Here is a 13,751-nt window from a genome sequence, read left to right as displayed (position 1 = left end):
TGAAAATTCCATCCCAAAATTGGAATTATCTCTGCTTTTTGCTCAAAATGTGGTGTTTTTGCAGAAACCTACCCATATTCAAAAGCTGATTACAAAAGAACCACTGAAGGTAGGATGAAATGGTTTTTTGTTTGAAAGCAGAGGGTCTCTTCTTTCATTTGGTATATTGTATGTTAATATATTTAAAGAAGAACATTTTCTGGAAGGCATTAAACTTTGGTGAAAATCATGAAAAACGCTGGCTGGCAACTTTTTAAAAAAATGCTGGCGGTGAAAGAGTTAATACACAAAGCCATAGTTCACTGACAAGCTGGGCCATATCGCATACATATCACAGGTGATACGTCTGCGATAATTAATTCAAAATTGCCCTGATTGTCAGTTTAATGTAAAGCTGCTTTGAAACAATTACCAATTGTGAAAAGCGCTATATAAATTAAATTAAATTGAACTATGGCTTTGTGTAGTAAATGCTGCTCCATCTGAAAGCAGGTGATGACGATTTACTTCTAATCACAGAACCGGCTTCACATACGAGATGTGCAATGACAATCACATGCGAATTATCGTGCATGCCTATTATTGCATTTCGTTTATGTGCTCTGAGACGCAAATACTTTATTATCGATGGAAAAAGCCCACAGTGGCTCCTCCTACTGCAGCAAATTCCATTTTTCTTTTTGACATTTGGCACCAGATTATGAAGAAGTGACAAATTTATGATTTTGACTCACTGGATGGAAACAAAGCTTTATTTGCAAATGTTTTATGCAATATTCCAGATTTGGGCAAAAGTTTAAATAGCAACATCTAATGGAAACATAACTAGTGTCAATTCTGTTACTGTCAAACTTTGTTACCAAGGTAGAGTAGCAGTGTTGAAAGTATGAAATAGAACTGGCAGTCAGTCAAACACACATGCGTGCGCGCGTGCACACAACTGACAACAGTGTTAGGGGCCGATAAGTAGATAAGTAGTAAACTATTAAAATAATTAAATATATTTAACCATTTGAAAAATCTGAAAAAAAATGACTGGACACCAAATGTACATGCAATTATATAATTGCTCACAAACACACAATGTTAGCATCATTGGCTAGATGCACGTTACACAAAGATTGTACACAAACAGACTGCAGGAAACCTAGAAAACAGCTGAAGATGCAAAGACAGGGAAAAAGGTTAGAATGAGGAAGAGAGCATTAAGCAGACGACGACTCCATGACAACTTTCTCAAAGATCAGAGGCAAAATATTCACAATAATTTAGATTAAAAAGTAAAATCTAGTATATATATACTTTTTTTTTATAAATACACACACACATATATAAACACACACACACACAAGCTACAAAATGAATTTTGGACACCATAGACACATATAACTGTATTAAATAACATAACGGTATCATTGCATTAAATAAAGATAACTATGAATAAATACTTCTTAATGCAGCTAGAGGTTCTCTGCAAAAAAAAGGGGGCTTAATACATTGAAACATCCACGTAGAACACAATAGTTTGCTCTAATACATGAATAAGTGAAATCTTTACAACTAATGACAAATCCAAACAACGGCACAAATCACAAGTATCCGTCAAACTATGTCTTTGTTACACAGGTGTGCTCTATCCTAATTTTTACCTCTCCCTGTAAGCCTCTGCCCTGCGGGACCTATACGAAGCTAAAACCCTGGACAGAAAGTGCATGCTTGAATAGACACATATTGATTATTTTACAGTGCAGTACTTTTAGCAGTCCTATCGCAGTACAATGTGCCGAAACTACTACTAAAACCATCTATACTGTAGATTGATTGAAGGGCGAGACAAAAGGAATGGGTGGAGCTTTTACATTTTCACCTTTACAAATCCAAAAGATACACATAATTAAATGAATTAGCTTAGGTAATCAATGTGTTGAGAAACGCTCGGTCAACTGACTGTGGGAAAGAAGTAAGCATGACAGAATAAAATCCCAGAACATTAGAAAGAGGTAAAGTGCAAAATCATACAGGAGATTCACCCCAAAATCCACCTGCTGTTAGATCACGCAGCAAGAAGGAAAGAAATTAGACATATAAACAAAACATACTATTCTTGCTCATCCAGACGCTGGTACAGCTGCCTCCGCCTACTAAAAAATATTAAAAAGATGCATGCATAATGAGTTATGGTTAATCTTTGACAAGTTAATCACCATGTCAAACACCAGTAGAACATTCATTTAGACAAAAAAATTGCATTACTTGATTCAGTGCCTAATCTAATACATGTAGCATGGACCCAACAAGCAATACTTCTCATTTCACCATTAATGTTAACTTTAGACCTGATGTAGTCCGGGTATGAGTAACCCACTTTTAGCCATGTTAGATTGGTTACATTTATTTAATAATTTCATTTTGGGGCTATGAAAATTGTACTGAAAGCTCAAATTTTGCCTAGACATCTAGGGGGGCTGTGTTTGGATGGCTATTAGACATCTTTTAAAAGTGCTTGGTTGGGATCCACCTCAGAAGTCTGTGGTTGACAAAGAAACGAGTTGCATTGCCCTGAAATAAATAGTGTAAAACATACTAAAATATGTGACTGGTCATTTATAGGTACAAGATGCCTGGTATATAATCAGATCTTCTATAGACACACACCCACACACCATTTTCCAAATCTTTGGATGTGAGGGTCAGATTACTAATGGAATAAGACTCACTGGCCGAGCTTTTGGGAAAGCAGAAGCGTCCTATCTGAAAAACAATCCATTAGCTAAAGCCATTATGCTGCTCTTACGAGTGCACGCTGCTTACTGGCTCCCCGACTGACATGTGCTCCAATAGAGTCGGTTTTCTGAACACATCAGAGAGCATGCCTGCATCAGGACTGATGGATCGAGTGACCAGCTGCATATATTTAGTCTGACAGTCCCAGCAGGATCAAAGAATGTTACTCAATGCAGGAGAGTCCAATGTTTGTTTGGGGTTGGATCATGGCTGGGAACAGCAGGCGCTCGGTGCGTGACCCGAGAGAGCAAGCTGCGTTACCGTCACCAGCTGAGGATGCGATATGTGTGAAAGGACACAACTGGAATATGGTATAACTGTGGTGTCGTTTGAGCATGTGAAATTGATGTGCGACCACTTCTGTGGGTGCTTAAAATATTTTTAAGCAGTCTAAAAAAAATGAAGATTTAAAACCAAAGTAGGTCTATGTAAAAACATTTTAAAGTTTAAATTTAACATAAAACTGCTTTCACAGACTATGTTTAGTTTTGAAATGCATTTTTTTTATCGCAAAAGGATCATCAGAAATAAGGGCTTAGGGACATTAGTAAAATTTTAGAAGGTACATTTTGATTACAAAATATAATTTTATTTTCAGTTTGAAATAACGTGATCCAATAGATAGGGCAATATACCGGGGGATATATCGAGTTTTGGCAATATCTCAATATTTCTTCCCAGAGGGATACAGAATGAGACAATAGCATCTGCATCAGTATGGCCTGATATACCCCTTATTTGCAACAGCAGGTTTGCCAGAAATGTACTCTGAGGTTAGACGTTAGCTTTTTGACCAGCTTACATGTTGTACATGTATTTTCAAATAGGGAAGAAAACCATGTCTGTACACTTTATTTTTATCATGAGGTTTTTTATAAAGATGGTTGTGACATCTCGCTAAGGCTTTCACTTGCATGTAAACTTTAATTCTAGAAATGCCTAACGATACGTCGCGACTAATCGTATGCAGAATAAAAGTTTTTGTTTACATATTAAATGTGTGTGTAATGTGTATAATAATTATGTATATATAAATGCACACACATGCATGTATGTATTTAAGAAATATTTGCATGTGTATAAACATTTGTATATTTACATATAATTTATATCATATATAAATATTTATTATATCAATATATTTTTTCTAGTGCTGGGCATAGATTAATCACGATTAATCGCATACAAAATAAAAGTGATTTTTTTGCATAATATGTGTGTGTGTGTACTCTGTGTAATTATTATGTATCTTTAAACACACACACATACATATATAAATTTGAACATATTTATTTATAATTCATTTTTATTGTTAATAAATAAATAAATAAATAAATAAATATACACACACACACGTAAATGTTTCTTAAATACATACATTAATGTGTGTGTATTTATATTTACATAATAATTACAAACAGCAAACACTCATATATTATGCAAAAAAAAAATCAATTTTATTTTGTATGCGATTAATCTATGCCCAGCACTATTTTTTCCTTAACAATACACATACATGTGTTTGTATTTATATATACATAATATTTGTTGATGTACTGTGTATAATAATTATGTAAACAAAAACTTTTATTCTGCAAACGAATAGTCGTGACTAATCATTAGGCACCCCTAAACTTTGTAGAAAATACTGAGATATTGATCATTTATCAACATTCATCCTAATATTACTAAGATATTCAATTTGGTTAATATCACCCAACAAGTAATATAAATATAAAAAGGTAAATTTTATTTTCATGTTAACTTGTTTTTGTTTCAAAATGGTAAAATTTAAATATTTATGTCATATCAAGTTATACCTGTCAGCATCAGAAACCAATGCGAGACGGCCATAATCCCACGCCACCTTCCTTAACACTGAGAATACAGATAGCAGCACCTAAAACACACAAAACATTAAAATTTTCAAATTTCATTTAAAACTATATGACCAACTATCCCATGTTAACCTAAATTCTACCTTAATAGACCCATGGACCCTCAGTGTTACTATAGCACTTATCAAGCAATTAGTCAGAACATTTCAAACTAGTTCTTAACCCAAATAACAAACGCCTTAATGCTAAACCTTTGAAATAACACACGTGACAAATATGTGAGTGTCTGTAAGCTTGTGTTGCGTACCAGGAAGCACATGAAGTCGAGAGCGAGTACAGTGGGAACTCCTCCAAAGGGCAGACCCTGGAGTACAGTACTGGGGATCCGGCCCTTGTAGCACCAGTCCTTGTGGTCAGGATTGCTTGTTTATGGTAAAAAATCATAATCAAAATTATTTTGACCAATTCAGAGATCCTGGTTATTTAACACTAGTGATGCACCCCAATGAATTTCTGGGCTAAAACTTATTCTGGATGCACTTGGCTACAATCGAAACCCAAAAAATTATGTTGTAACGTTCTAAAAAACTATTATATGCAAAACAGTAGTAAAGTAGTGCAGCAACTCAGCAGCCTTAATACTTGATAATGTCCTTTTCGGATGAAAATTTTCAGTGCATCCCTATAAACACCATTAATTATTGACTTTAAAAACAACATGCATTTATTTGTAAAAAATGTGCATGCTCCATTGATTTTAGATTTGAGTTATCTTTTGCCTCAGCGTGCTTTATAGAGATTTTTTTTTACAAATATTAACTCTTTCCCCGCCACTGAAGAGTTATCTAGTCAATTAAAGGATTACTCCACTTTTAAAAAAAAATCCCAGAGAATTGCGTTTTTTTGAGGAAAACATTCCAGGATTTTTCTCAATTTAATATACTTTATTGGACCCCAACAGTTTACAGTTTAAAATTGCAGTTTTAATGCAGCTTCAAAGGGCTCTAAACAATCCCAAACGAGACATAAGGGTCTTACCTAGTAAAACGGTTTTAATTTTTGGCAAGAAAAAATAATTCACTTTTAACCCACAACTTCCCATCTTGCACCAGGCTTGTGACATGTAATGCGTAGTTACGTCGAAAGGTCCTTTTTCTTAAAAAACATCATTTCTTCTAGGCTGACCAAAGAAATTTTGAATGACATGGGGGTGAGTAAATTATCAGAATTTTAAGAAAGTTGAGTAATCCTTTAAGAAAAAAAACGCTTCCTTGCTATGGCAATCCATATTTCCACCATTGTAAACTGGGTGGTGCTCTTACCCAACCTTTATGGTTCAAAATGTGGTATTTTTGAGGAAACCTACCCATATTTGAGAGATGATAAAAAGAGAACAAATGAAGATAGGATGCTTTTTTGTTTGAAAACAGAGGGTCTTATTTGACATATTGTATGTTTATAAATTTAAAAAAGAAAATGTTCTGGAAGGCATTACACTTTTGTGAAAATCAAAATGATGGCGAGGAAAGAGTTAACTGCTTTACATACACTGTAAAAAATACTTTGCTGCCTTAAAATTTTTTGTTAAATCAACTAGGGATGCTTAACGATTAATCGCGATTAATCGTTAGCAGAATAAAAGTTTTTGTTTACATCATATTTGTGTGTGAACTGTGTATAATAACTTTGTATAAATAAATGTACACACATGCATGTATATGTTTTAGAAATGTTTACATGTGTATATACATTTGTATATTTATGTATAATTTATATTATATATAAATACTTAATATGTACATTTTTTAATGAATGTGTTCATATTTATATATATATACATATTTTTAATACACAGTTTACACACATATGTGATGTAAAAAAAAAACTTTTATTCTGCTAACGATTAATCGCGATTAATTGTTTAGCATCCCTAAAATCAACTCAGATTTACAAGTCATGTCACTTACTATTATTTATCTTGACAAGAGATGAGTTGTTCCTTATAGTTATAACAAATCATCTCTAGTCAAGATAAATAACAGTGAGTTGAAATGACTTGTAAATCTGAGTTGATTCAACAAACATTTTTAAGGCAACAAAGTATTTTTTACAGTGAAGTGATGTCAGAAAGATGGCAAATTCCAATTTAAAAATCAATTGCGAATAATTACGCAGCCCTACCTGGTACTGTTGGGATGGGGGACCTCCGCTTCTCCTATCGCAGCCATCGTGAGCACTGCAAAGACCATCAGCATCCTTAGTACTCCTGCATCCTTATACAGCACCTGTTAGGAGACAAAAGAATGATATGATGTGCAACACAGATGATTTTTATGATCTCAGAAGGCCTGAATTTTTAGGTTTGGGGGATGCACTCAGATGCAAAAGTAAATATAGACGGTGCTGCTGGTGCTTAGACATTTAAAACATCAATCCATCGTTGTTGCCGAGATCAAGTCAAAGACCTGATAGTGTCAAGTCAAAGTCTCTGGTCTGGTCTACTGAAGATGTGGCAAAATTGGTAGAGCATTGCATTAGTGGTGCAAAGGTCATGAGTTTGATTTCTGGGAAATATACTGATAAAATGTATAGCTTGTATATACTGCAAGTTGTGTGGATAAACACATCTGCGTAATGTGACTGTGAATTAATATTTGTGTAATTGATTGTATTACAGCGATTTGGTATTTACATACCAAACAAACACGTCAACCGAATGCTGCTTTCTTCTGAAATTTAAGAGAACGGTTTTGGCAAGTATTATTCAGGCCAAACCGGTTCTGGTAACACATAAGAAAATGCGTGAGGGGAACGAACTGACAGGCGCAGTGAATAACACAAATCTGTCTTGCTTCTCTACACCCACACTCAGCTGGGACAACAATAGTGTTGTAAGGTGTGACTTATGTAATTATATAACAGTATAAAAACCCTTTTATGTAGCAGTATGTAAAATGCTTGTCTATATTTATAGATCAGCTCACCAAAAAATAATAATCTCCTCACACCTATGTCATTCCAAACCTGTATGACTTCTTTTTTTTTTTAAGCAAAACACAAACTGAAAGTGAATGACGACAGCGTTTTCATTCACAGGTTCCTTGAATATTGTGAAAGCTGTGCTCTGACCCAACAATCACATTAACAGTCCAACAGTGAGATCAGATACAGAACAGCTTGACAAAAGACAAACAGAGATCACTGGGTTCAGCCTCTCTATGGCATAATGTACCAAGATCTTTCTGAGAGACAACACGTCAAATTGTAGGACTGTAACGTGTACTTATATCAATATTGGCTTATGAAAGTTTGTGGTGTTTACTAATGGAAAAATTTAAAATATGTCTAAATATAGCGACACACAGATAACTTTGTATAGACGGTTTCAGCAGTAACAACATAAAGAAACAGCTTTCGTGAACAACACATACAGTCTTGTTCAAAATAATAGCAGTACAATGTGACTAACCAGAATAGTCAAGATTTTTAGTATATTTTTTATTGCTACGTGGCAAACAAGTTACCAGTAGGTTCAGTAGATTCTCAGAAAACAAATGAGACCCAGCATTCATGATATGCACGCTCTTAAGGCTGTGCAATTGGGCAATTAGTTGAAAGGGGTGTGTTCAAAAAAATAGCAGTGTCTACCTTTGACTGTACACACTCAAAACTATTTTGTACAAAAAAAATTTTTTCTGGGATTTAGCAATCCTGTGAATCAATAAACTAATATTTAGTTGTATGACCACAGTTTTTTAAAACTCCTTGACATCTGTGTGGCATGGAGTCAACCAACTTGTGGCACCTCTCAGCTGTTATTCCACTCCATGATTCTTTAACAACATTCCACAATTCATTCACATTTCTTGGTTTTGCTTCAGAAACAACATTTTTGATATCACCCCACAAGTTCTCAATTGGATTAAGGTCTGGAGATTGGGCTGGCCACTCCATAACATTAATTTTGCTGGTTTGGAACCAAGACTTTGTCCGTTTACTAGTGTGTTTTGGGTCATTGTCTTGTTGAAACAACCATTTCAAGGGCATGTCCTCTTCAGCATAGGGCAACATGACCTCTTCAAGTATTTTAACATATGCAAACTGATCCATGATCCCTGGTATGCGATAAATAGGCCCAACACCATAGTAGGAGAAACATGCCCATATCATGATGCTTGCACCTCCATGCTTCACTGTGTACTGTGGCTTGAATTCAGAGTTTGGGGGTCGTCTCACAAACTGCCTGTGGCCCTTGGACCCAAAAAGAACAATTTTACTCTCATCAGTCCACAAAATGTTCCTCCATTTCTCTTCAGGCCAGTTGATGTGTTCTTTGGCAAATTGTAACCTCTTCTGCACATGCCTTTTTTTTAACAGAGGGACTTTGCGGGGGATTCTTGAAAATAGATTAGCTTCACACAGACGTCTTCTAACTGTCACAGTACATACAGGTAACTCCAGACTGTCTTTGATCATCCTGGAGGTGATCATTGGCTGAGCCTTTGCCATTCTGGTTATTCTTCTATCCATTTTGATGGTTGTCTTCCGTTTTCTTCCACGTCTCTCTGGTTTTGCTCTCCATTTTAAGGCATTGGAGATCATTTTAGCTGAACAGCCTATCATTTTTTGCACCTCTTTATAGGTTTTCCCCTCTCCAATCAACTTTTTAATCAAAGTACGCTGTTCTTCTGAACAATGTCTTGAACAACCCATTTTCCTCAGCTTTCAAATGCATGTTCAACAAGTGTTGGCTTCATCCTTAAATAGGGGCCACCTGATTCACACCTGTTTCTTCACAAAATTGATGACCTCAGTGATTGAATGCCACACTGCTATTTTTTTGAACACACCCCTTTCAACTAATTCAACTAATTGCCCAATTGCACAGCCTTAAGAGCGTGCATATCATGAATGCTGGGTCTCATTTGTTTTCCGAGAATCTACTGAACCTACTGGTAACTTGTTTGCCACGTAGCAATAAAAAAATATACTAAAAACCTTGATTATTCTGGTTAGTCACATTGTACTGCTATTATTTTGAACAAGACTGTAACTTCCGGTAAACGAATCAATAACAACAAAGTCCTTCTAGAGTAGTTTATTTCTGATAACAAGCAAAATTAACAACGTGTAGATTACCTAAATTCAAATCATAGCAAAAGTGTGTCAAAACCTACACTTAGCTAACGTAAGATGTAAAATGTGTAGGGCTGGACCAGAAAATTCGAATATTCGAATATTCGTTCCGTGGGTTGACATTCGATTTTCAGTTTTGAGATTCGATTATATTTATAAATATTTTTCAGCGTTAATGCAGAGCTTTTGCCAAGCAGGAAGTGCGCTTCACGCTCCCGCTCTGTAGGTGGCGCAGAGAGACCAACATCCATAGCCAACAACCACCAAACGCCACCAGTGGAAGATATCGCCTCAAACGGAAAGCGCGCTTCCTGCTTTGGCATTCACGCTAATAGTGTTGTAAATAACGTTCAGTTTCATGCAAAAACTGATTGATTTGCTTCACAAGACGTCAATATAACCTCATTCACACAGACCTCTGGTCCCAGAAAATACCCGTAAAATTGCCAGACAAGCGTCTGTGTGAACAAAAACTCGTTCCGTTAATCTTCTGGGATCGTTGCCGGAAAGAGGACCTAGTAAGATACGCGGGTAACCCTCTGTGTGAACAAGAATGCCATAAAGGGCGTGTCGAAGTGAGGACGCGCGCGTCATCATCACAACACAAGTTATGGTTCAGCTCCTTACAACGAGAGATAACATGTATATAAACATTCACAACGAGAAATGTTGCAAACTAACATGTATATAAACATTCACCACGAGAAATGTTGCAAACTAGATTGAAGCAGTTATCAGGAAATGATATATGAGACGCATAAACAATGACGCACGTGCCGTAGTGAGGACGCGCGTGTCATGGCAACATGAAGTTGGTTCAACTCTTTAAAATCAGGGATTTACAACATTCACTACGAGAAATGTCAGCATACTAGACTGAAGCAGATATCAGGTAAGTTAGCTCGTTACTTACTGCGTTGAAACGGAGATCATTCAGCAGCATAAAAGAATATCGCGTCACGTGCTCATTTGAGCTATAATAAACGAAAAAACCGGCATGTCATCCCAACGAGATATATTGTTCAGCTCCTCAAAATGCGGGTTTTAAATGCATATAAACAATCACGATGAGAAATGTCTGAAAACTGTATCAAAGCAGAAATCAGGGAGCTTGTCAAATATACACTCTGAAGCTGAGATCATTCACCAGAATAGAACTGTGCATTCACGCGCTCCTTTGTAGTCTTATCATAAACAAAAATGCACGCGAGTTGTTTCTGGAGAGAGAAATAATAAATAATATGCAAACTTCAGACGCTGCGTAGAAGAGAGGGCGGGACTTTCAACATGTCACGTGTCTTTCCGGGACCATCAGATGCCGTGTAAACTTGGCAGTGTGAATGAATAAAATATCAAGCGGTCCCGTAAAATTCCAGGATGCTTGTGCCGTGTATCTTACGGAATATCTGTGTGAAAAGGGCTTATGTCACACAGAGTTATGGGGGATTACTTTTGTATTGGATATATATGCTTTAGCTCTTAAAGTGTGCGGATCGGTTGACTTGCATGACGGAGCTCTGGGGTTTCTGCAAAATATCTTCTTTATTGTTCTGCTGATGAAAAAAGCATATTGGATGGTGTAAGTGTTAGTAAATAAACTTGATTTTGAAAGTATGCTACCTTTTTATTACAGTTTGTTGAACTTCGTTCATTTATTTTCGTTGTTTTATTTAAATAGCCTACCCTTTACGTTGTCAGTAATTACTGTGCTGCTAATTTCTGATTCGGGAATGTTTGTTTGTTCGCTTGCGCTGTTCTGTAGAATTTTTAAAGTTTATTAATTCTAAACGTGTCACATGTCCATATTGCACGAAAAAAAGGCACTACACTCCCTTGGGTCCGCAGCAACACATCCGCCATATAATAAAACTGTAGACAGACAGACACACACATACACACACACAGAGATTCCTTCCTTTATTAAAGAGAAAAATATGTTCAGCCCCTCCTTCCGAAGCTTCGAATATTCGATTTTATTTCTACTAGAGCTTCGAAGCTCAAAAAATGGTATTCGGAACAGCCCTAAAAATGTGTACTATATAATGTATGCAATCTTAACTACAGATTGGCTACCAAACCTCCCATCAAATAGCGGTAATCTGATCACAACCTTCCCAGATCTTTAGGAAACCAAAACATGTGTTATTTTCGACTAGGTATTTGTACAAGAGTTTAGTTTAGCAATAGTCACACCATTAAACAAACAGAGACTGGAAGTAAAGTTTGGCTCGGACACGTAATCGCTCCACCGCATGTACGTCCGATGAAACCGTGTATATCATTGGTGTTTCGTGACTAGTTGTCACATGATATTACATGAGATACACAAGAATCACTAAAATTGTGTTACTGAGGTACCACCATATTTGAATTTAGCATGTGCCTTCGAGCAAACAATGTCATCTGTTCGTCTTTGTTGTACGAGCCCCCAACTCTTAACAGTGAAAAAAAATGCACAAGCTGAGATTCAGGAACACCAGTCCATTGATATGCTTCATTGCTCCCGTGTTGTGTTTACTATTAGGCGCAACTATTACAATCTATAGTCTATAACCCCACTTTGAGCCAAAATAAAGCGTGCCGAGCCAAGCTCAGTTGTGCTGAGCCTAGTGGTACCACGCAATTAAAAAGTGCCATAAGTAACCCCCCATAGTAAAAGTCTGGAAAGTACCCACAACACCCTTGGGCAAGTACTGGTCATGTGCAGCTACATTTATTATAAGGAGCAAACATGCAAGGAATCCGCTAAAGCAATACACACAAAATGGATGTCCAGCGTAGAGTCCGATCCAAGATTATGTTAAACGTGTCAGCATGGACCTGACTTTTTAAAAAGGAAAATAAACAGCAGGTGATGAGGGAAAGTAAGGCACATGCTGAGTTTTGTAACAAATGAATCCTCTGCCAAGCCAGCTAAAGAGGCTTCAGTGCACAACAGCTCAGGACAATGTAAACCATTTCTGAATACAATGTAAGATACCACAGTAGTATGGTCATGATAATAATTGTCATATACTATGTGGAAGATACAAATGTAATATATTAAGAATTGAATGTGAATCAATGTGTTTGTGCTAAAGTAGCACTATGCAGATTTGTCAAGAACCACATTTTGAACTTTAAAATAGGGGTGCACCAATAAAAGCCAATATACACTAATAATACGTGGATAACTATTCTGAATTGCACAGCAGATATTATTCACAGCTATTTCATGTACCACAGCTTTAGATTAGTAAGTCCTTATCGATCTGAAATCACTGTTAGTTTTGAGTCCTTTTGACACTCATCAAACATAATCATTATAGATATTCTTTATTATCATATGACAATACCTGAAAAGGTGAGAAGAACAGCAATATAAATATATCCTTAAGCTATTTCCTGGAGCTGCGTGTCATAGCTGCGTGTGTATACTAAGTTTTTCGTCTGCAGCGTATATTGAGTTTCTGCACGAGAGCGCCCTCTGGCTTTTGGATGTAGCTGCAATTCACCGTAAATCACCGAGAAGCATAGCAAGCATCATCGGTCGATATATCGGTGCACCCCTACTTTAGAACTCTACTCCAATAACTCTGACAGTCCTGAAAAGGCCTCATCTATTTTGGGTGATAAACTGAGTTTTTCAGAGGTTTTTGTGGCAGATGGTTTGGATGCTCCCCTGCTGCTGTCCTTCTAAACTCAACACCAATTCAAAGTCATGAAAACAAATAGTACATGATCACAAATGTTACAAGGCTTTACTTGTGACAGACGGTCTCTAATATAGGAATCAAATTAAAGATGCTCATACATGAGAGCCCACTTTAGATTTAACAAGCCTGTTGCCATGACAACATAGAGGCAGCAGCCACTTGGAAAAAGTTAAGTAACCCCTCAGCAACCACACTTAGACAATTAAAAAAAAGTGTTGTTTTTTTCAACTTACAGGTTACACAACTGGGGACAGATTTTAACATATAGGGATGTGCATCTCTATAACCAAGTCTGATG

General features: G+C 36.4%; 1 protein-coding gene across 4 annotated transcripts in view; it reads right to left on the bottom strand.

Annotated features, from left to right (window-relative positions):
• tmem63ba (transmembrane protein 63Ba) overlaps positions 1-13,751 on the bottom strand; it is a 53,929-nt gene that overhangs the window by 32,581 nt on the left and 7,597 nt on the right. For 2 of the 4 annotated variants that reach the window (XM_065296165.1, XM_065296167.1), the window contains exons 2-5: positions 6,804-6,907; positions 4,930-5,044; positions 4,605-4,684; positions 2,100-2,141 (exon numbers count right to left, since the gene is read on the bottom strand). In XM_065296165.1, the coding sequence (XP_065152237.1) occupies positions 2,100-2,141; positions 4,605-4,684; positions 4,930-5,044; positions 6,804-6,877 (311 nt within the window). In that variant the 5' untranslated portion in view covers positions 6,878-6,907. Of the gene's footprint in view, positions 1-2,099; positions 2,142-4,604; positions 4,685-4,929; positions 5,045-6,803; positions 6,910-13,751 lie in introns of all 4 variants that reach the window. The other 2 variants (XM_065296166.1, XM_065296168.1) reach the window with 2 other exon arrangements.

This window comes from Paramisgurnus dabryanus, chromosome 20, assembly GCF_030506205.2.
Source record: "Paramisgurnus dabryanus chromosome 20, PD_genome_1.1, whole genome shotgun sequence".
Taxonomy (NCBI): Eukaryota; Metazoa; Chordata; class Actinopteri; order Cypriniformes; family Cobitidae; genus Paramisgurnus; species Paramisgurnus dabryanus.
The sequence above is the reverse complement of the archived record's forward strand: the minus strand, read 5'-3'. Positions and strand labels throughout refer to the sequence as shown.